A 22,729-nucleotide genomic window follows, 5' to 3' on the forward strand; every position below is an offset into this window, starting at 1 on the left:
GCCTAGGACTAGTCCTAAGTTAGGACTACCTTTGTGAAATCCACCCAAGTGCCTTTAATTAATATTCAAGTAGTCATCGGCAGCCGCTTCCCATGATGTAAATAATATTCAACATTGAAACACACCTCTTGCTTGTTCTGTATTCTGGTTGGCTGAAACACGGTCACGTGGGATGAACTAATATAGGCTAGTGATCGCGCGCGCACGTTTTGCGGGAATAGTACAAGAGCGGGCAATAGTCTTTGAGTATAGTGCCCGCGGTACAACGCCCTCTCTTGACATGAACCGTAAACAACAACAACACAATTCCTTATTCTGTTCTTATTAAGGGAATCAACGTGTGGTTAAGAGGTTTTCAACTAGTGGTTTAATCCCAACGAGGCCTGGTTCTTGATAATTTTACCGAGACGAAGTCGAGGTAAATTATAAAGAACCAGGCCTGTAAATATTATCAAGGGCCCCCTTTTGATCTTTAGAATTGGTTTTTGCTAAAAAAATAGTTGCTGGCAGTGTAAGCACTTTATGTAATCCACCATAATATACACTAGCGCTTTAATAATCAATTGGTGTACAAATATCAGTATAATGTAATATTGATGATGTTTAATGTTTTAAAATACATTCTCAGCACTGCAAGCTAAAAATAAATTACATTATGCACAAAACAACTGTATTTTACTCAACTTCTCTAATGACTAGTGCGACGTTACCCCCAAACACTTCAAGATTAGCCCTAGGCAACCCAGATCCTTAACAAAAAAACCTTATCAACCCTGACCCCCTCTAACCCCAAGAAACCATGCCCCTTAAAATTAATTATAACTAACCCCAACCCCTCAATATCAACTCTAACCTGACATCACTATACGTCACTTCGGAGTAGACCAATTATAACGCAGAACAAAGTCAACGTCACTGCAAGTTTATCCATTGATAATCATTGGACCTGTATGTTTCGGTCAATTGCTATAGTGATCAACCAACGCCAGAGGGCGCTATAAACCGGATAATTATTATTTGATTTGTTGGAAGAGAAGGTTGAGTGTTAGGGGCGGTTTGTGTTTTACCACAACAGGTATAAGGAGCACAACATACAAAGAGAGATAGACCCCAACTGTTAAAAATGATAATTTGTTTTTATATATTAATATTGCCCGGGGGGGGGGGCTTTCACTCTGATCAGAAATCCAGCCAGTCGTAAACCAACACAATTTTATAAAACATTTACAAAACAAAGAAGAAATAGTTAGTTATCGGCATACATGCACCTTGTAGTGTCGCTGCAACAAATTTCAAATCTTTCAGAAAACAATTTGCATGTAAACTTCACAGTAAATTTTCGTCTCATCCAAATTTTTGACAATGCCACAGCTTATTATGCTCAATTTTGTTCCCGTTCAGTTTATTATTTTCCTGTCTTGTATCGTTTTAAAGTCTCTTTTCCATTTTCCCTGACCTCATTATTATCGGCAGTCCGTTCATTTTTTTCACGTCATTTATTTTGCCGTTCCCCCACTCACTGTCCCACGTGTGCCCGAGTTCATCACCCGCGCTAGTCTAGGTTCCTAGACCATTGGTGATGCGTGGTCACACACAACCAACGTTCCGATTATGCACGGCAAAAACTGTACACGCTTGTATGAACGAACGCTAGCGGGCGCTCTGTTTCTCTGAGAGCGCCCGCTAGCGTTCGTTCATTACAAGCGTGTACAGTTTTTGCCGTGCATAATCGGAACGTTGGTTGTGTGTGACCACGCAACACCAATGGTCTAGGAACCTAGACTACACCCGCGCCTCCGTGCACCCCGTCCCGCGATCCGTGCGTTGACATTGTTCCTTGCCCGTTTGGCCCATAACTCATGTTTTCCAGTTTCGCGCGGGTCCCAGTCTCGTTTTTACCCCCATTCTAACGTTTTCCAGTTTTTTGACGCAACAAACAACACATTCCCCTCAATTCAGCAGGGTGCGGGAACCACTTGACGTGAAAACAACATGGCGGCGCCCGTGCGATCAGCCCAGCGCAACTCGTCCTCAAGGGGCGAGGTAACCGAGCGCAAGCGGATGGTCGGATAATGCAGCGCCGCGGGTAGGAAGTTGGTCTCTACTTTAATTATGGGTGCGTTCGTTAATAGCTTCCCTGGGTCGAACCCTCGGTGCTCACTCGGGTGAGCCACTGACAAGAGCTAATCGAACGATCACATTCGCCCTCTCGTGGTGACGGCATGCTCCTCAGGTCGCCCCAAGTGACCCACTCCACAAGCAGGGCACTGGGGGCTGACCCGGGTGAGCCTCGTCAAATCTATTCGAACGCACCGGGGCAGACCAGGGTTCAACCCAGGGAAGCTAAACGAACGCACCCTATATATGGCGGGAAATCGGATGCAATTTTTTTTAACGAATGAGTCTTCTGAAACTGAAAGGAATAACCCAAACAAACAACAAACAATCACCCCAAGAACATACAAACAAACAATCACCCCAAGAACATACAAACAAACAATCACCCCAAGAACATACAAACAAACAATCACCCCAAGAACATACAAACAAACAATCACCCCAAGAACATACAAACAAACAATCACCCCAAGAACAAACAAACAATCACCCCAAGAACAAACAAACAAACAATCACCCCAAGAACATACAAACAATCACCCAAGAACATACAAACAATCACCCCAAGAACAAACAAACAATCACCCCAAGAACATACAAACAAACAATCACCCCAAGAACATACAAACAAAAAGTGAGGTTTTGTGTTATGTGCCTGAATAAAATACGAGTTTTAGTCCGGGAAACGTGTATCTTCCTAAGCCCTTGTTTGGAAGAAACGGCATGTTTGTGCGTTAAGTTTGGCAGTCTTGTTAAAACCCGAAACGAACCTGTTGGCTTTGCCATTCATTGCGGGCCAAATTGAATGATTCCAAACAATGTTCGATTATTGAGTAATTACCCTTAGTTCAAGTTAATTAAACGAGTGTCATTATAATCTACAACTAACAAATAAATACAACAATACATTTGACAATTTAAAGTAATATTTATGTGTTTTTTTTAAATTATTATATGAGACAGGTTCGCTCAATCGACCTCGTAACTTGCATAGACGTTTGGTAACAAAGCTATTTTATCATGTACATTTTTGGGGTAGTTTCCTTCTCCTTTTTTAAGTTAATTTCTAAGTTTAAAAAAAGGTCACCCGAACTTTGAATATGGACTAGTTATCAATGATGTCGCCTGTTACAATAACGATGAAAAGAACAATCAACAGAATAAGCAAAGCACGTTGTTTGTTACGGGAAAGTAAACACCCCAACTTTGTGTCTTCTGTAAAAAATGATAAATTTCTTTCTTTCATGGGGTCGAAGTCGCTACCTCTTCTGTTGTTGTATCTAATAGTAGGCCTAGTATTATGAATATCACTTTGGTTAACAGTTGGCTGTGACAGTTGTGGATGTTGGTGTGTAGTTGAAATTGCACATTCGTCTTGACTCGAATCTTGACTTGAGGCTTGAATGATTTCGCATGTGACGAAGCGACCATTCACGTGGTCGATTGCTCGTATGTCCACCACCGCCTAACCGCGACCGCCGATACGGTATTTCGGCGCGGAGACATCCGCTACCGGTCGCGTGCGCCACTCGCTCACTCTCGGCTGTGAAAAGTGATGAGGTTTCGGGCGCATGATGCTGTCGTCTCCGTCATCTTCGAAACGGGACCTGTTGACATTGAACAAGGACAAGAATTACATGTGAAGGTGAAGTTGACAACAACAACTTGCCAAATCATATACAATTAAAAAGACAAAAGTGATACTAATAATGCATTTAGAATGTTTCTTTTAGGTCTAGTCTGTGATAGCTTCGTTGATTTCGGTGATTTCATATCACCTAAAATTACCATTTATTTGTCTTCAAATTGATAATTCACAGAAAGGCCTAATCTTTGATGTTCGTATGATTCAACTTTGGATGTTAAAATTTGTGTTTAATAATAATATTGACACTGAAATCATGGATCAATTCCCCCAAAAATGTGTCCAACCATTGTTTATAATCAAACCTCAAGCCACAAGGAAAGCTGACTGGGTGAATTATTTATGGATTGCACAAAGAAATATTGATCAGAGCAGGATTTTCACCTAGCAGACGCTCTACCCTGAATTTGGCTATATAGCTAGCTCAGTTGGTAGAGCATCGGCACATTGCTTTGGAGGTCACGGGTTCAAATCTAGCTCTTGCTATTTTGTTTTTCTTTCAAGGCACCGATGCAGCTGATTAATCCTATCTCGAGTTAGGACAAGTAACCCCTTCTAACTTAGGATGGGTTCAATGCGTCCTACACGTCTTTGGATACGGAACATTACTCGTCCTAAGTCCTCAGATTAGTTAAGAAGAACTTGTTGAAATCGACGGCAGGACACCTTTGGTAATTGTCAAAGACCAGTATCTTTAGCCTATAGTGGTGTCCCATTATGCATAATATAAACAATCTGTTAACATGGCTTGATTTGTCATCGAAGTCGCAAAAGAAAAATGAAAGACACGCCATTGTTGCTCAAATCTGTATGCTTTCAGATGCCAAAAATGGATATCATGTCTGCGAAGTCTCTTAATATTTGAGAGAGAAATTACTTCTTTCTCAAAATCTACGTTACTTAGGAGCCGTTTCTCACAATGTTTTATACTATCAACAGCTCTCCTTAGTCGGGACCAAGTAAGTTTGTTTTTTTTACTAGCACTGTACTTTGAGTATACCAAATATTATGTCCAGTGCCTTAAAAAAAGTTAGACCTGGGATCTTATCAACATAAGAACTACACAACTTTAATTTGAATAAAAGTGAAATGCAAAAAAAATCTCCCCTTTCTAAAAGAGCGAAAGGGGGAGGGTCTATTTAGCGATCATAAGCTCTACCACCTTTTCATAAATCAATAGGCCTATTTTAAAAGATGCTAAATTTTCATCGGGGATAGAATATTAAAGTGTTGAAAACACGCTGCTGTAATATATAGGATTCGAACTGCCTCTATCTACCGAGATCTCGGTGGTCTATAGTTTATATGAAATTACTCTAGAATAGCAGAGGTCATGGGTTCGAATCCCACCCGAGTAATGTCCATGCGATTTTTGTCCATAGAACTCTGGAAAGTACCGAGTATACAGTGCTAACACACATCGGTGTATACAGGTAAACCAAAATGAATAGGCCTATTTTAGTTACCGTGACTTGCGACTCAGATGGCAGTTTTGTTTCTTGTAAGCCTGAATAAACTGCGCCCTCTTCGTCCGCCTTTTTCTCTCTACGTCGTCCATGTTATAAACACAAGAGGGCGCTCTTTGGTCTCCCGTTCCCGCAGCTGCTTCGTCGAAGTTCCGCCCCGTCTCCACAACTTGCGAGTATTCGCATCTTTTGCGACATCTTGGGCAGACGATGATGGCAGTGTGCTGAGGCGAGATGGAGATAGGGCTACTTGAGTTCGGCAGGAGGGCAAGGAGGCAGTCTTGACAAAAACTATGTCCGCACGAAAGACTGTGCCCTATAATCAGTCGATCCGCGTCGCAGATTTTGCAGCCATGCATTTCTTTTTACAGGCTGAATGAAAAAATAAATGACTCACGTCCGTCTTTATGGTACAACTCTAGCCTCAAAAATAAAGTTTTGCTTCCATTGATGTGAATACTATGAAGTATAAATTCAAAGTTTGGGAGATGGGGGTAACTGTTTTTTAAACTACAAAGTTCCAAAGCTTGGAGAGCGCGTTATTCGGGAACAAAAACGCCTGATGCGCCTGCGTCATGACATCGAATCTCGCGCCAATTTGAGCACGCGGAATTTTACCACATGTCAGTGAAACTTTCAATCCGATTGTTGTTCGTGGAATTTGTGAGTGCTTCGAGAAGTTCCGTAAATAGTGAGCAAATATAACCATAAGATTACTTATAAAAGTTTCCAATCACACTCCCTTGTATGTTTACCCCGAAATCTTTAAAAGAAAGGAAAACAACATTGATTTTTTTTTCAATTCAATATAAGCATTAAAATGGATAAAAGCCCAGACATTAATTTTCCAACTAACCTTCCTAAAAAATTCTAAAGACGGTTTATGTTTCATGATAGGCTAGGTCAACGGGATGCAATGCCCAAACCTATTTCATCTGCATTCTGCCGTAGTTCGTGTCTTGAAGAACTTAGTATCCTAAACGGAATTGTTGGCCGATACTTCATGGGCATCAATCTGTCTTGATGGGGGCCGGGTGGGGGACATCGTAAGTCAAAACATTTGTCGGCGTTGGGTCCGGGGCCCGATTTAGGGGCCTGGGGAAATTTAAGGCCGTAGATGCTCTCTGGTGCAATCATAGGGAGTCTGAGGTGGGGGGGGGGGGGGTGATGTGCCCCGTCTCAGGTAATAATAATTGGTAATTTGTATCTAAAAAAAACTTAACCATAGCTTCGTATCCTCTTTATTTCTGCATATTTAATGCTCAGGCGGCGTTTCATCCCAATCATTCTACATCAAGGATTGCTTTACACTTCATAACCCATTTTTCCCTGATCTCCGCTCATCTCGAAACGTGTCCTGGGGTCGATTTCACAAAGGTAGTCCTAACTTAGGGCTAGTCCTAAGCAATGAAGTTAGGACCAGTAACTCATCCTAACTTAGGACTGGTCCTATCTCTTAGCATTGCCTAGGACTAGTCCTAAGTTAGGACTACCTTTGTGAAATCCACCCAAGTGCCTTTAATTAATATTCAAGTAGTCATCGGCAGCCGCTTCCCATGATGTAAATAATATTCAACATTGAAACACACCTCTTGCTTGTTCTGTATTCTGGTTGGCTGAAACACGGTCACGTGGGATGAACTAATAATATAGGCTAGTGATCGCGCGCGCACGTTTTGCGGGAATAGTACAAGAGCGGGCAATAGTCTTTGAGTATAGTGCCCGCGGTACAACGCCCTCTCTTGACATGAACCGTAAACAACAACAACACAATTCCTTATTCTGTTCTTATTAAGGGAATCAACGTGTGGTTAAGAGGTTTTCAACTAGTGGTTTAATCCCAACGAGGCCTGGTTCTTGATAATTTTACCGAGACGAAGTCGAGGTAAATTATAAAGAACCAGGCCTGTAAATATTATCAAGGGCCCCCTTTTGATCTTTAGAATTGGTTTTTGCTAAAAAAATAGTTGCTGGCAGTGTAAGCACTTTATGTAATCCACCATAATATACACTAGCGCTTTAATAATCAATTGGTGTACAAATATCAGTATAATGTAATATTGATGATGTTTAATGTTTTAAAATACATTCTCAGCACTGCAAGCTAAAAATAAATTACATTATGCACAAAACAACTGTATTTTACTCAACTTCTCTAATGACTAGTGCGACGTTACCCCCAAACACTTCAAGATTAGCCCTAGGCAACCCAGATCCTTAACAAAAAAACCTTATCAACCCTGACCCCTCTAACCCCAAGAAACCATGCCCCTTAAAATTAATTATAACTAACCCCAACCCCTCAATATCAACTCTAACCTGACATCACTATACGTCACTTCGGAGTAGACCAATTATAACGCAGAACAAAGTCAACGTCACTGCAAGTTTATCCATTGATAATCATTGGACCTGTATGTTTCGGTCAATTGCTATAGTGATCAACCAACGCCAGAGGGCGCTATAAACCGGATAATTATTATTTGATTTGTTGGAAGAGAAGGTTGAGTGTTAGGGGCGGTTTGTGTTTTACCACAACAGGTATAAGGAGCACAACATACAAAGAGAGATAGACCCCAACTGTTAAAAATGATAATTTGTTTTTATATATTAATATTGCCCGGGGGGGGGGGGGCTTTCACTCTGATCAGAAATCCAGCCAGTCGTAAACCAACACAATTTTATAAAACATTTACAAAACAAAGAAGAAATAGTTAGTTATCGGCATACATGCACCTTGTAGTGTCGCTGCAACAAATTTCAAATCTTTCAGAAAACAATTTGCATGTAAACTTCACAGTAAATTTTCGTCTCATCCAAATTTTTGACAATGCCACAGCTTATTATGCTCAATTTTGTTCCCGTTCAGTTTATTATTTTCCTGTCTTGTATCGTTTTAAAGTCTCTTTTCCATTTTCCCTGACCTCATTATTATCGGCAGTCCGTTCATTTTTTTCACGTCATTTATTTTGCCGTTCCCCCACTCACTGTCCCACGTGTGCCCGAGTTCATCACCCGCGCTAGTCTAGGTTCCTAGACCATTGGTGATGCGTGGTCACACACAACCAACGTTCCGATTATGCACGGCAAAAACTGTACACGCTTGTATGAACGAACGCTAGCGGGCGCTCTGTTTCTCTGAGAGCGCCCGCTAGCGTTCGTTCATTACAAGCGTGTACAGTTTTTGCCGTGCATAATCGGAACGTTGGTTGTGTGTGACCACGCAACACCAATGGTCTAGGAACCTAGACTACACCCGCGCCTCCGTGCACCCCGTCCCGCGATCCCGTGCGTTGACATTGTTCCTTGCCCGTTTGGCCCATAACTCATGTTTTCCAGTTTCGCGCGGGTCCCAGTCTCGTTTTTACCCCCATTCTAACGTTTTCCAGTTTTTTGACGCAACAAACAACACATTCCCCTCAATTCAGCAGGGTGCGGGAACCACTTGACGTGAAAACAACATGGCGGCGCCCGTGCGATCAGCCCAGCGCAACTCGTCCTCAAGGGGCGAGGTAACCGAGCGCAAGCGGATGGTCGGATAATGCAGCGCCGCGGGTAGGAAGTTGGTCTCTACTTTAATTATGGGTGCGTTCGTTAATAGCTTCCCTGGGTCGAACCCTCGGTGCTCACTCGGGTGAGCCACTGACAAGAGCTAATCGAACGATCACATTCGCCCTCTCGTGGTGACGGCATGCTCCTCAGGTCGCCCCAAGTGACCCACTCCACAAGCAGGGCACTGGGGGCTGACCCGGGTGAGCCTCGTCAAATCTATTCGAACGCACCGGGGCAGACCAGGGTTCAACCCAGGGAAGCTAAACGAACGCACCCTATATATGGCGGGAAATCGGATGCAATTTTTTTTAACGAATGAGTCTTCTGAAACTGAAAGGAATAACCCAAACAAACAAACAAACAATCACCCCAAGAACATACAAACAAACAATCACCCCAAGAACATACAAACAAACAATCACCCCAAGAACATACAAACAAACAATCACCCCAAGAACATACAAACAAACAAACACCCCAAGAACATACAAACAAACAATCACCCAAGAACAAACAAACAATCACCCCAAGAACAAACAAACAAACAATCACCCCAAGAACATACAAACAATCACCCCAAGAACATACAAACAATCACCCCAAGAACAAACAAACAATCACCCCAAGAACATACAAACAAACAATCACCCCAAGAACATACAAACAAAAAGTGAGGTTTTGTGTTATGTGCCTGAATAAAATACGAGTTTTAGTCCGGGAAACGTGTATCTTCCTAAGCCCTTGTTTGGAAGAAACGGCATGTTTGTGCGTTAAGTTTGGCAGTCTTGTTAAAACCCGAAACGAACCTGTTGGCTTTGCCATTCATTGCGGGCCAAATTGAATGATTCCAAACAATGTTCGATTATTGAGTAATTACCCTTAGTTCAAGTTAATTAAACGAGTGTCATTATAATCTACAACTAAACAAATAAATACAACAATACATTTGACAATTTAAAGTAATATTTATGTGTTTTTTTTAAATTATTATATGAGACAGGTTCGCTCAATCGACCTCGTAACTTGCATAGACGTTTGGTAACAAAGCTATTTTATCATGTACATTTTTGGGGTAGTTTCCTTCTCCTTTTTTAAGTTAATTTCTAAGTTTAAAAAAAGGTCACCCGAACTTTGAATATGGACTAGTTATCAATGATGTCGCTGTTACAATAACGATGAAAAGAACAATCAACAGAATAAGCAAAGCACGTTGTTTGTTACGGGAAAGTAAACACCCCAACTTTGTGTCTTCTGTAAAAAATGATAAATTTCTTTCTTTCATGGGGTCGAAGTCGCTACCTCTTCTGTTGTTGTATCTAATAGTAGGCCTAGTATTATGAATATCACTTTGGTTAACAGTTGGCTGTGACAGTTGTGGATGTTGGTGTGTAGTTGAAATTGCACATTCGTCTTGACTCGAATCTTGACTTGAGGCTTGAATGATTTCGCATGTGACGAAGCGACCATTCACGTGGTCGATTGCTCGTATGTCCACCACCGCCTCACCGCGACCGCCGATACGGTATTTCGGCGCGGAGACATCCGCTACCGGTCGCGTGCGCCACTCGCTCACTCTCGGCTGTGAAAAGTGATGAGGTTTCGGGCGCATGATGCTGTCGTCTCTGTCATCTTCGAAACGGGACCTGTTGACATTGAACAAGGACAAGAATTACATGTGAAGGTGAAGTTGACAACAACAACTTGCCAAATCATATACAATTAAAAAGACAAAAGTGATACTAATAATGCATTTAGAATGTTTCTTTTAGGTCTAGTCTGTGATAGCTTCGTTGATTTCGGTGATTTCATATCACCTAAAATTACCATTTATTTGTCTTCAAATTGATAATTCACAGAAAGGCCTAATCTTTGATGTTCGTATGATTCAACTTTTGGATGTTAAAATTTGTGTTTAATAATAATATTGACACTGAAATCATGGATCAATTCCCCCAAAAATGTGTCCAACCATTGTTTATAATCAAGCCACAAGGAAAGCTGACTGAATTATTTATGGATTGCACAAAGAAATATTGATCAGAGCAGGATTTTCACCTAGCAGACGCTCTACCCTGAATTTGGCTATATAGCTAGCTCAGTTGGTAGAGCATCGGCACATTGCTTTGGAGGTCACGGGTTCAAATCTAGCTCTTGCTATTTTGTTTTTCTTTCAAGGCACCGATGCAGCTGATTAATCCTATCTCGAGTTAGGACAAGTAACCCCTTCTAACTTAGGATGGGTTCAATGCGTCCTACACGTCTTTGGATACGGAACATTACTCGTCCTAAGTCCTCAGATTAGTTAAGAAGAACTTGTTGAAATCGACGGCAGGACACCTTTGGTAATTGTCAAAGACCAGTATCTTTAGCCTATAGTGTGTCCCATTATGCATAATATAAACAATCTGTTAACATGGCTTGATTTGTCATCGAAGTCGCAAAAGAAAAATGAAAGACACGCCATTGTTGCTCAAATCTGTATGCTTTCAGATGCCAAAAATGGATATCATGTCTGCGAAGTCTCTTAATATTTGAGAGAGAAATTACTTCTTTCTCAAAATCTACGTTACTTAGGAGCCGTTTCTCACAATGTTTTATACTATCAACAGCTCTCCTTAGTCGGGACCAAGTAAGTTTGTTTTTTTACTAGCACTGTACTTTGAGTATACCAAATATTATGTCCAGTGCCTTAAAAAAAGTTAGACCTGGGATCTTATCAACATAAGAACTACACAACTTTAATTTGAATAAAAGTGAAATGCAAAAAAATCTCCCCTTTCTAAAAGAGCGAAAGGGGGAGGGTCTATTTAGCGATCATAAGCTCTACCACCTTTTCATAAATCAATAGGCCTATTTTAAAAGATGCTAAATTTTCATCGGGGATAGAATATTAAAGTGTTGAAAACACGCTGCTGTAATATATAGGATTCGAACTGCCTCTATCTACCGAGATCTCGGTGGTCTATAGTTTATATGAAATTACTCTAGAATAGCAGAGGTCATGGGTTCGAATCCCACCCGAGTAATGTCCATGCGATTTTTGTCCATAGAACTCTGGAAAGTACCGAGTATACAGTGCTAACACACATCGGTGTATACAGGTAAACCAAAATGAATAGGCCTATTTTAGTTACCGTGACTTGCGACTCAGATGGCAGTTTTGTTTCTTGTAAGCCTGAATAAACTGCGCCCTCTTCGTCCGCCTTTTTCTCTCTACGTCGTCCATGTTATTAACACAAGAGGGCGCTCTTTGGTCTCCCGTTCCCGCAGCTGCTTCGTCGAAGTTCCGCCCCGTCTCCACAACTTGCGAGTATTCGCATCTTTTGCGACATCTTGGGCAGACGATGATGGCAGTGTGCTGAGGCGAGATGGAGATAGGGCTACTTGAGTTCGGCAGGAGGGCAAGGAGGCAGTCTTGACAAAAACTATGTCCGCACGAAAGACTGTGCCCTATAATCAGTCGATCCGCGTCGCAGATTTTGCAGCCATGCATTTCTTTTTACAGGCTGAATGAAAAAATAAATGACTCACGTCCGTCTTTATGGTACAACTCTAGCCTCAAAAATAAAGTTTTGCTTCCATTGATGTGAATACTATGAAGTATAAATTCAAAGTTTGGGAGATGGGGGTAACTGTTTTTTAAACTACAAAGTTCCAAAGCTTGGAGAGCGCGTTATTCGGGAACAAAAACGCCTGATGCGCCTGCGTCATGACATCGAATCTCGCGCCAATTTGAGCACGCGGAATTTTACCACATGTCAGTGAAACTTTCAATCCGATTGTTGTTCGTGGAATTTGTGAGTGCTTCGAGAAGTTCCGTAAATAGTGAGCAAATATAACCATAAGATTACTTATAAAAGTTTCCAATCACACTCCCTTTGTATGTTTACCCCGAAATCTTTAAAAGAAAGGAAAACAACATTTGATTTTTTTTTCAATTCAATATAAGCATTAAAATGGATAAAAGCCCAGACATTAATTTTCCAACTAACCTTCCTAAAAAATTCTAAAGACGGTTTATGTTTCATGATAGGCTAGGTCAACGGGATGCAATGCCCAAACCTATTTCATCTGCATTCTGCCGTAGTTCGTGTCTTGAAGAACTTAGTATCCTAAACGGAATTGTTGGCCGATACTTCATGGGCATCAATCTGTCTTGATGGGGGCCGGGTGGGGGACATCGTAAGTCAAAACATTTGTCGGCGTTGGGTCCGGGGCCCGATTTAGGGGCCTGGGGAAATTTAAGGCCGTAGATGCTCTCTGGTGCAATCATAGGGAGTCTGAGGTGGGGGGGGGGGTGATGTGCCCCGTCTCAGGTAATAATAATTGGTAATTTGTATCTAAAAAAAACTTAACCATAGCTTCGTATCCTCTTTATTTCTGCATATTTAATGCTCAGGCGGCGTTTCATCCCAATCATTCTACATCAAGGATTGCTTTACACTTCATAACCCATTTTTCCCTGATCTCCGCTCATCTCGAGACCCATTTTTGCTTACCATTCCAAATCTGACAATCGCACATTCACTGTATTAACTGCATCCGCAGATTGAACAACATCAGACCAATTTAAGTAACTTTTGAAAAAAACATCTCTTCCCTTTAGTTAAGTTGTTTTCCTTTTTCACATTCTTTTCAGTAAAATTGTGTATGTAGCTTTTCTTCACAGTGCAAAACTTGAGCCTCATGGAGTCGAGCTTCAAACACTTGTCCCTCCCACTTCTTAAAGGGGGAGGTGCTAGTCTGTAAATGGGGCATTCGGGTGAATTTTGCATTTTATGCTCTATGGTGCAGGCCAATTTTGAGGGGGACATTTGATAAAGTTAGTGTCCCCCACCCTTCAGAAAGTGGTGTCATCTATTTTCCAGAATTGATGCCCATGCCGGGACAAAAACATGGGGAGGAGGGACATTTTGATAATGTGTCATCCACCCTCAAAAACTTTGTGGGGGGGGGACACACTATCATCAAGTCGTGATGTTACTAAGCACAGATCACTACAATAACTTTCAAGATGAATAAGTGTTTACTTAAAAACTCTTGTTTGGAAACCCCTTTATTTATTCTGAATAAATTTGTAGACACTGCTAATTGGTTGTGAATGCCACACGAAACAATTTTGGGAGTGATAGGTAAAACATAGAGCTATTAAAAAAATACCCCTTCCCAACAATTACCCTTGTGGTTGATCAGTATTTACCTGGCACAATTAAAAAGGCTAAGTGGAAAATAACACAAATTCTTGTATTGTGCTTTGGGATTTCCTTTATGTCCATGTGCATCTCCACTGGATCTAATTAAACCTTCTTGATTCTTCCATGTCCTGCGGTTTGCTGCTCTTCATTCATCCACGAAGCTGGATTACTCGGGTCCTATTGTTCAGTGTACTGACTGACAGATAGTACTGGCTGATGGGCCATTGTTCATGTGTCTGCTGCCACAACTTGACAATAATAATGGCCAAAGCCACGAACCATGGAGGGCTGGACACTTCGATGACCAACGCGATCTTTCTCTTGTGGCTTTGGTGAATTTCACATGTCTATACCAAAATTACCACTCATTGTTCTGTGGCTGTATAGGGCTGTCAATATCTAGTGTATGGCGTTCTAGAGTCAGGGCCCCCATGAGGAGTATGTTGTGGCGAGGGGTGGGGGGGGGGCTAAGGGGTTGATTTACCCGAAATTGTACACATTATTAAAAAAACAATCATTCTTACTACCGGGTAAACTACTTCCTCTTATTTTGTATTTGTTGCTTCCTTTGTCCGTTTGTTTCTCTTCTTATATACCAGATTCCCCGCACTATTTCGCCTAAATTTGGCAGGGCAGTTACCCCCTGTTGGGTCATGCGCTTATGTTTGGAGTATAGTATGTCTACGGTTGGCCAAGTGTACCCACTGTCCACAATTTTGAGTAGGTCTTGCGAGTACGAACAGGTGAAAATTTTCTCGTTTATTAGAACTGTCCTAGACCATTCGAACAGTTAACGAGGGCCAACTCTTGTTTAAAGCAGAGACGTCCTTTGTACACTTGGCCGGTAGAATTACTTATTAATTCTCTTTATTCACGCGAAGCAAAGCTTCAAACATCACGGGTGTTGGTGTTATAAATATGTTATTATTTAAAGGGGTGATCTGTTGGTAATTGTCAAAGACCAGCATCCTCACTTGATGTATCCCAATATATGCATAAAATAACAAACCTGAATTTGACCCAATTTATTGATCATCGACGATGCAGGGATATAATGAAAAGCTACCTTAAAACTATACATTTCTTCAAAGGGTGTCGTTTCTAACAATGTTTTGCAATCATTAGTAAGTTGTTGGTCACTTGGAATATTTTTTCAATTAGTAATTATTATACCCCCCATAAAGACCTGGACACTATTGGTAATTGTCAAAGACCAGTCTTCTCACTTTCTGTATCTCAACATATGCATAAAATAACAAACCTGTGAAAATTTGAGCTCAATCCGTCGTCGGAGTTGTGAGATAACTATGAAAAAGAAATAAAACCACCTTTTTCACACGAAGTTGTGTGCTTTCAATGCTTCATTTCGAGACTTCGAATTCTAAATCTGAGAACTCGAAATCCAATTCGTGAAAAATTACTTCTTTCTCGAAAACTACGTCACTTCAGAGGGAGCAGTTTCTCACGATGTTTTATACCATCAACCTCTCCCCATTACTCGTTACCAAGTAAGGTTTTATTACTAAGAGAAATAACCTGACAAGTAGGATTAAAACACGTAAAAATCACACCAAATGTACAGGACTGGATGGGGAATCAGAAATCAGTCCCTTGTATTCCATGTTTATTTACAGGGCTAATCCTTCCTTAAACTTACAAACAACAGGCGCTTTACAAATGTCTTATTAGTATTATTATTATTATTATCGTAACACCTTTACTGCACTCGGGTATCACCAATGTGGATGTACTCGATAAGTGGGGTCAATGGGGGTCACGAGCAAGGGCCCTATAATTACAAATTCCTTATTTGGGTGCGACACTATACATAACTGGACTGTGCTTTGTTCTCCGCCCCAGTGTTACATTCCAATCACAACTCAAACAAACACGTTTTTGGTTTGGCTTGTTGTTTTTCTTTCGTTTTAATTTGTTGTCACCTCCACCCACCTCGTAAAAAGTGGTCCAAGGTTTTAATCAAACATTGAAACATTAAGGAAATTACTTTGTGGGCTTTTGTTTGAATAAGGAACCAGGAAATTATTTTAATTTGATAAGCCATATGCCCATTTCGGAATGCAAAATATGTTGTTGTTGGCTTTCTATTCTATACCATTAACTTTTTCAAAAGATAAATTTTTATGGCTCTCTTGCCGCATCATTAGGTCCATACTTTTGCTTTGACTGTGTGGCAAATTTCATGCTTGTTTCAAAGGCACAAATTACCCAAATATCCCCATATCTGCAAGCATGCGCTACTCAAGTGCAAAGAAGAGGTCCGTGGTCCACAGTACTAGAGGTGAGGGGGGGGGGGGGGTGACATTAAGTGACATAATAAACCTAACGCATAAAGTGATTTTCATAGTTTACGCGGTAAAGACCCTGTGGTGATTATAACCATCACATTCAATGGATGCACCATTTTTAATCGCACTACTCTCCAATGATTACATTTTTAATGTTTCCAATTGAATGTGTGTTTTTTATTTATATATATAAAACAAGCCATTGGTAAATTTGTTCAAAATCAAACCCAAGCCAACAGTTATTACATACTATTTGTATGACTTACCTTCAACTTATATTCATTTGGGTTTTACCCTAACAGCGAGGCACTGTATTCTCTCTACTCAGTACTCTCCCGAGTTCTGTGAGTCAAATCAAAGGCATTTATTATTACTTATCATGGAAATCTATGAAAAAGTAAGCTCTTAAAAGTACGGGGCACCAGGGGGCCAACCTCATTTGAGGGGGGAGGGGGTGTCAGATGCAATTGTGTCCGCCACTAATACTGTCCGCTCTGGACAATTTTGCATATGCAATCGTGTCCGGGGCTATGCAAAAATCGTCCGGCGGACATGTACATGACTGTATAATAATTTGCGAGCGTGCATGCACTGAACCTACGTATTATTATGCAACATGAATATTCGCGTATTTTATGATTGCAGCGAATACCCAACGGCCGAACATTTCCCATCATGTCATTCATGACATGCACTTGTAAAAAAAAACGTGTTCCGTCGCCCAAGGGCGGTTAATTTACTGCAAGGACGGTTTTGCACGGGGCGGTAGAACTGCATATGCAAATTGGTCCGGGCGGACACAATTGCATTATGCAGCAGCGTCCGGGCGGACACGATTGCATATGCAAAACCGTCCGGTGAACATAATTGCATATGCAATAATGTTCTCCGGATAGTACTGCATAGAGGACATAATTGCAAGCGACAGGGGCACTTTGCTCAAATTGTCCCATCTTACCCCCATTGGGTATGTATTCGATGGCCCTCGTCTGAGTGTTTGAGGCAACATTATCTATGTCCTCAAATTGACAGGATTTTGATACTTTTATAATAAAAATGACACCGGTGCAAATCATCAGGACAATTTTGAAATTGATAACATGGTCAAAGTTTGGTCGACTTGACCCGAGACCTTAATAATAGTAATAATCTTGAAATCATATATAGCGCATCTACCAAACAAGGTACTCAAGGCGCTGAGATATACAAACTTTTTAGATAACAACTTTTCTTTTAATTCCAGAAAGTTGTGAGTTTACGTGATTGTTTTTTTTAGCAAATCTGCCAATGATAATCGTAGTCTCGACATTCAGTAATGTGCACCATAAGTTTACACAGTCAAAGTTTGAGTACTTTTTTCGTTTCGAAATAGCAACATCCCGCGGTCTGTCAACATTCGTTCCGTTCAGGAGTAACCGATTGGATCGTTAAAACACACACTTGTTTTGGGCATATAAATCATTCCTCAAATTGTAAGGGGTACACGTAATTAGCTGTTAATCTGTGAAGTTTAGTCATATTTTTTAAGCCACCCGTTAAAATGTCATAATTAAAGTTGGATGAAGAATTTTTCTTTTGATCTCGTCTGTCAAAAACTCGATAAACAGTGTATAATCGTAATGTTTTTTCTTCATGATGTTCTCCTGGCTCGATTACAAATTGAGCTTTAAAAGGACGTACCTTTGGTTCTTGGAACAGTTGGATCTTTTTAATCCTAGGCCTATAAATGTATAGATAGACCTATAAACTCAGATGTGAACATTTCAGTTCAAATGGGGGATATCGCCGAAAATTTAGGAGCGGTTATGTCTCAGAAAGAGTCACCCGTAAATGGAATACACAATCTCAGAAACGTATCCGACATCGAAAGTTGCTCATATGTAACATTTTGGCTGATATAAACTTATTTTCCATACTCATTACATTTAAATTGAAAAGGTTCCCCAAATGCTTTTTTTTATTAACTATTGAAAGCTGCTTCACTTCTAACCATGTCAGTTTTGTGTTGCAATTAATTTTAAAAGTGATACTCAAACGTGTACAATCTTCACAAAATAGCGTGGATACTGGTATCTTCACCAGAGTTGGACCATGGAGGTAGAATGCAAAGACAATAATGAGAAAAAAAAATAACAACAACATTCTTTCTCATCTGATACTTATCATAAAAGAGCTGCAAAATGTAGAGGCTGGAAAGAGTATGAATCACAAAGAAATCATGAAGAACCATAAAATAACTATTTTATTTTATCATATTCTTCACTTGTCATTAGGTCTGTTGTAATTCACACCCGCCCATGGACGCGTGCCTGGGCACGTCTTCAAGACTGTCATAGGAAAGGCTATCAAAAGAGGAGGGCCAAATCAATACCTATTGTGCATTGTTTTGATTAGCGATAAGGATGGCTTAACACACTACATGCACTATACGAGTAATTAACGCCTTTGTATCATGTATGGTGATCAAGATAAGTTGGGGTTAAGGGTGGGTGGTAGTGGGGGGGGGGTCGTTTTTAATATCATCTACCATCTCTAATAGGTACACACGTACACCATAGAGCAGTACACGTACTACCTACCAAACAAAGGAAGCTCAGCCAGCCACGTGACCTATACGTACTATAAAGGTTGACCTTCGGATTGCTCTACGTCATATTATCAGGTTTTTATAACGACGAGCTTGCCTACCCGTAATATTGCACACACCACTCTCTGAGTTGACGACTGTTCAGTGCTTCGCAATTCCTCCCTGATCTTTTTCGGAATTCCAAGGATCGGCCACATCTGCACCGTGTAAAATGTAAGTATTGTTTGTTTGATGTTTAAAAACAAATGTACTTTACTTTTCAAAGGGGGTTATGCTATCTAAAATAGAAAAAAACTACAGCAATAGGAAAGCTATAGATTACCCTTTGCATCATGGTGCCGCGTATACTATAGTATGGATATAAAATGTACGTACGTTTTATTTTTATTTCATTGACACGTTATATTATGCAAGTCCAATACTTTTACTTCAGTCTTGTTGTGAGATGTGAACAGTGATATATTCCACATTGTTCTATTTTCATAAATAGGCCTACCTACATTTTGTGAAATAAAAATGGCAGCTTATACTGTTCAGTTCTCCTGCTGGTTCCAGCGCTGTGCACCATTGGCAATTGCAAACCATTTCCGCAATCAATCAATTTAGTTTTTGGTGCCAGCGTTTCCGCATAGCTTCATGGTTCAACCAAAGAGATGGCTTAAATTTATCATGCATCGTAGAATTATATTTTGTTGGATGCAGTTTATCGTTTTTGTTTGTTGGTGTGTTTTTCTCCTAAATCAGTCGTTAAAAGAAAAACATAAAATTTCCTCAACACAAGATGGAACACTCGGTCAAAGAACATTATTTTTCTGTCTCTTTTTCTTTATTTGCTGAATTTATTTCAATTCTATATGGTGAACTTATTATGTCTACGCAAGACTATGATGGTTTCGTTTGTAAGTTACCATTTTTGTTCATGCCCAACGATTGATTTATCAGCATGTCAAAATGGCGGGAATAATATGCTAGGAGTGTAACCTTTATGCCATGTCAACGTGTGTGTACATGTCCGTACATGTTAGGTACCTGTACATGTACGTGTTTGTACGGTCGTCGTGTATTATCTATTCACCACATTGGGTTCATGTCGCTTAGAGAAACACAGTGGGGTCCTGACCCAACCCGATAGGTATGCACTCGCTGTAGGCGCTATAGTTGTATGCATGACGTGGCGAATCGTTCCGTAATCATTCCTATGGCTTTACCTTTAACCTTCGTCTCGAGTCCTATGTTATCAAACTTCACCAATTCAACACAAATGCAGCTCTTGTTATTGACTGTCAAAACTGATTATATTGCACCATTTCGCCACACGTTGTAGGCTAGGCCTGCACACAAATTATGCAAGGTTTTATTATTTAGTATTTCCATGGGTATTTTTTCTCGATAACTTTTGATTCACATCCAGTATAGACTCAATTTAACCAAAATAAACCTTATTTTATTATTTTGCGGAGATGTTACAAATTGTATATGGACTTATGCTTGATAGTAAAGTGCAATATTATTAAAGTTCAAATTTAATTCTAAGATCTCGAATTATAATCCAAATTTTAGTGGAAAATTAAGTTTTTTCTCGAAAACTACGTTACTTCGTTACTTCAGAGGGAGCCGTGTCTCACAATGTTTTATACTATCAACTGCTCCCCATTACTTGTTACCCAAGATAGGTTTTATGCTAACAATAAATAATAATAATAATAATAGTGTCCACTGCATGAGTTCAACACTCATCAGGAAGTGTGTTACCTTGAAGTATCAACCAATGTGTGTTTGCATTTCACAAGCACAAGTTCTAATTTGCGTTCTTTGTTTTGTTTGTTTGCAGCACACCAATCGCCATGGCCATGGAGACTCTCCGCCAATCTGGGGCAGGTTCCCTCTTCTCGTGTAGCAGCTCAGACATCCCATGTCATCATTTTTGTCTCCGTCACTCCAAGCCATTGCAGTCAGAGGACGAAGAATGGTTCATGACAGATGAGATTGAAGAAGTACCAGAAGAGGAGGAAGAAGAAGATATGGAGCAGGATGAGGAGGCTGCTCGAGCAGGTCTCTTGGATCAACTCCTTGACGATGCCTACGCTCAATACTACGAGGAGCCTGACGAGTGGGAAGAACTCGCCACCTGGTATTCATCCCATATGGACCGCGGTGAGACAGAGGACAGTGAGCGTCAGCCGAGTCAGTCAACCGGGGAGACATCGTCAGAACCCCGAGAGGACTTCCACCCTGCCTGGAGGCAGGATCCAGTGGGAACTCCTCGACGTGAAGAGAGCACCACTTCAACGAGTCAGGGGCGGACTACTCGCTCATCAGCGGCCCGTGAATCCTCGTCAGCTTCGGCGTCAACGTCGCACTCACACCGCTCGCAACCCTCAAGCTCGGGAAGTCAGAATCGCCACCCTAAGGAGAGGAGCTGGGATGAGCTAATCGCTGACCAGGAACGAGGGGAAGCCGCCGCCGAGATTGCAACGCGGAACTCCCGCGGTCGAAACAGCTCTAACTGGAGTGAGCCTACTGTCGTCCGTGAACTTGAACTATATGACGCTTTCAATGACTTATTCTTCCCAGATCCTGAATCTGGTCGCCTGTAATTCAAAAAACCCCAAAACAATTAATTGTAAATACAAATTACACATCAGTCAATAATATGAATTCTAAATAATTTTTGTAAGAAAATAACATCAGTGAAATGTGAATATTCTTGAAATTCATCACTGATAACGAGTCTTTCTCTCCAAATCTGCCCGAACTATTTTGTTTCTTATTCCCTTGCTTACAAATAAAATTTTCATTTGCCGCTTTTTGGTTCAAATTCTTATTATTTTTTTAAACATATTTCAATGAATTAATTATTGTAAATTTTGTCGATCGAATTTGTCGGCAGCTAATAATTAATATCGAATTTATATTCAGCTCATAAAATATGTGAGAATATTATTTTTAGACTTGAATAAATTAACAACAATTTGTTTACTCGTCAATATGTCCGTTTCATTGTGAAGTGTGTAGAAAAGGGCCCAGTATGAAATTTCTTCCTTGATGAAAATAGGATTACCAACCAGTTTCCTTTTGCTGCATATTTCCTGGTATTTAGCTGTTTGCTTATCCTGAAAATCACGTGGAAATTCGGCTGGTAAACCTGTTTTATCAAGGCAAACATTTCATGCCAAGCAAATGTTGGTGCTTATAGCGGCTCTATGAAATTGGCCCCTGGTATATGAATACCCTCATTGGCCTTAAATTGTTTTTTTCTTGTAAGACCCAACAATCATGGAATTTAAACACATTTGGCAACATAACCTTCGCACTCACAAGCAATGGCCGCCATTTTGAAAAAAAGTTTATACCATAAGGTTGTCTACCATAATATACTCTTCCGTAGTAAATAGCTTTCTTCAAGTTTTGAGTACTCGTATTGCTCCTATGCCGACATCATCCAGGTTTTCTCAAAGAATTAAAACGGGGCCTTTGTATGGTTTGGGAAATTGTTAATAATTCTCGAAAAAGAACATGACTCTGAAAAACACGTAGGCCTACATACGGCGTGCATGGTTCTTTCCATGACATGATAATGGCACATCCGTGGCAAAACAGCCCAACTCGAAAAAAATACATTACGAGATCGCAAGTTTAGAGATGCTGTTTGTCATCAATTTGTTTTGCCTTTGAATTGTTGAAATGGAGAAGAAAAACAATCCCTAAAGTTACCCAGAAAAAATCTTATTGAGAAACCATTATAAATATTTGAGTTATATTTTGCCGTATGGAACAGTGAAGTCAATCCGTATAGAACAATGCCTTGGGAAGTTTGTGTAGGGTTTATATTTTTATGCGTGAAAGAGAAATCAATTACA

The 22,729-nt window shown here is 40.5% G+C and overlaps 1 protein-coding gene and 1 pseudogene across 1 annotated transcript; one reads left to right on the top strand and one right to left on the bottom strand.

Moving 5' to 3' along the window:
* Nucleotides 1-3,223: 3,223 nt before the first annotated feature.
* On the bottom strand, nt 3,224-5,588 carry LOC117297423 (annotated as a pseudogene).
* A 13,355-nt stretch (nt 5,589-18,943) lies between these two features.
* Nucleotides 18,944-21,852, top strand: LOC117306825 (zinc finger Ran-binding domain-containing protein 2-like). The gene is made up of 2 exons (XM_033791362.1): nt 18,944-19,082; nt 20,701-21,852. Exon 2 carries the CDS (start codon nt 20,714-20,716, stop codon nt 21,464-21,466), a length of 753 nt encoding a protein of 250 aa, XP_033647253.1. The 5' UTR covers nt 18,944-19,082; nt 20,701-20,713; the 3' UTR covers nt 21,467-21,852.
* The last annotated feature ends 877 nt before the right edge of the window (nt 21,853-22,729 follow it).

This window comes from Asterias rubens, chromosome 1 (assembly GCF_902459465.1).
Source record: "Asterias rubens chromosome 1, eAstRub1.3, whole genome shotgun sequence".
Lineage (NCBI taxonomy): Eukaryota > Metazoa > Echinodermata > Asteroidea > Forcipulatida > Asteriidae > Asterias > Asterias rubens.

Coding starts and splice junctions, on each gene's coding strand:
- LOC117306825 (XM_033791362.1), top strand. CDS start 20,714: ATGGCCATGGAGACTCTCCGCCAATCTGGGGCAGGTTCCCTCTTCTCG.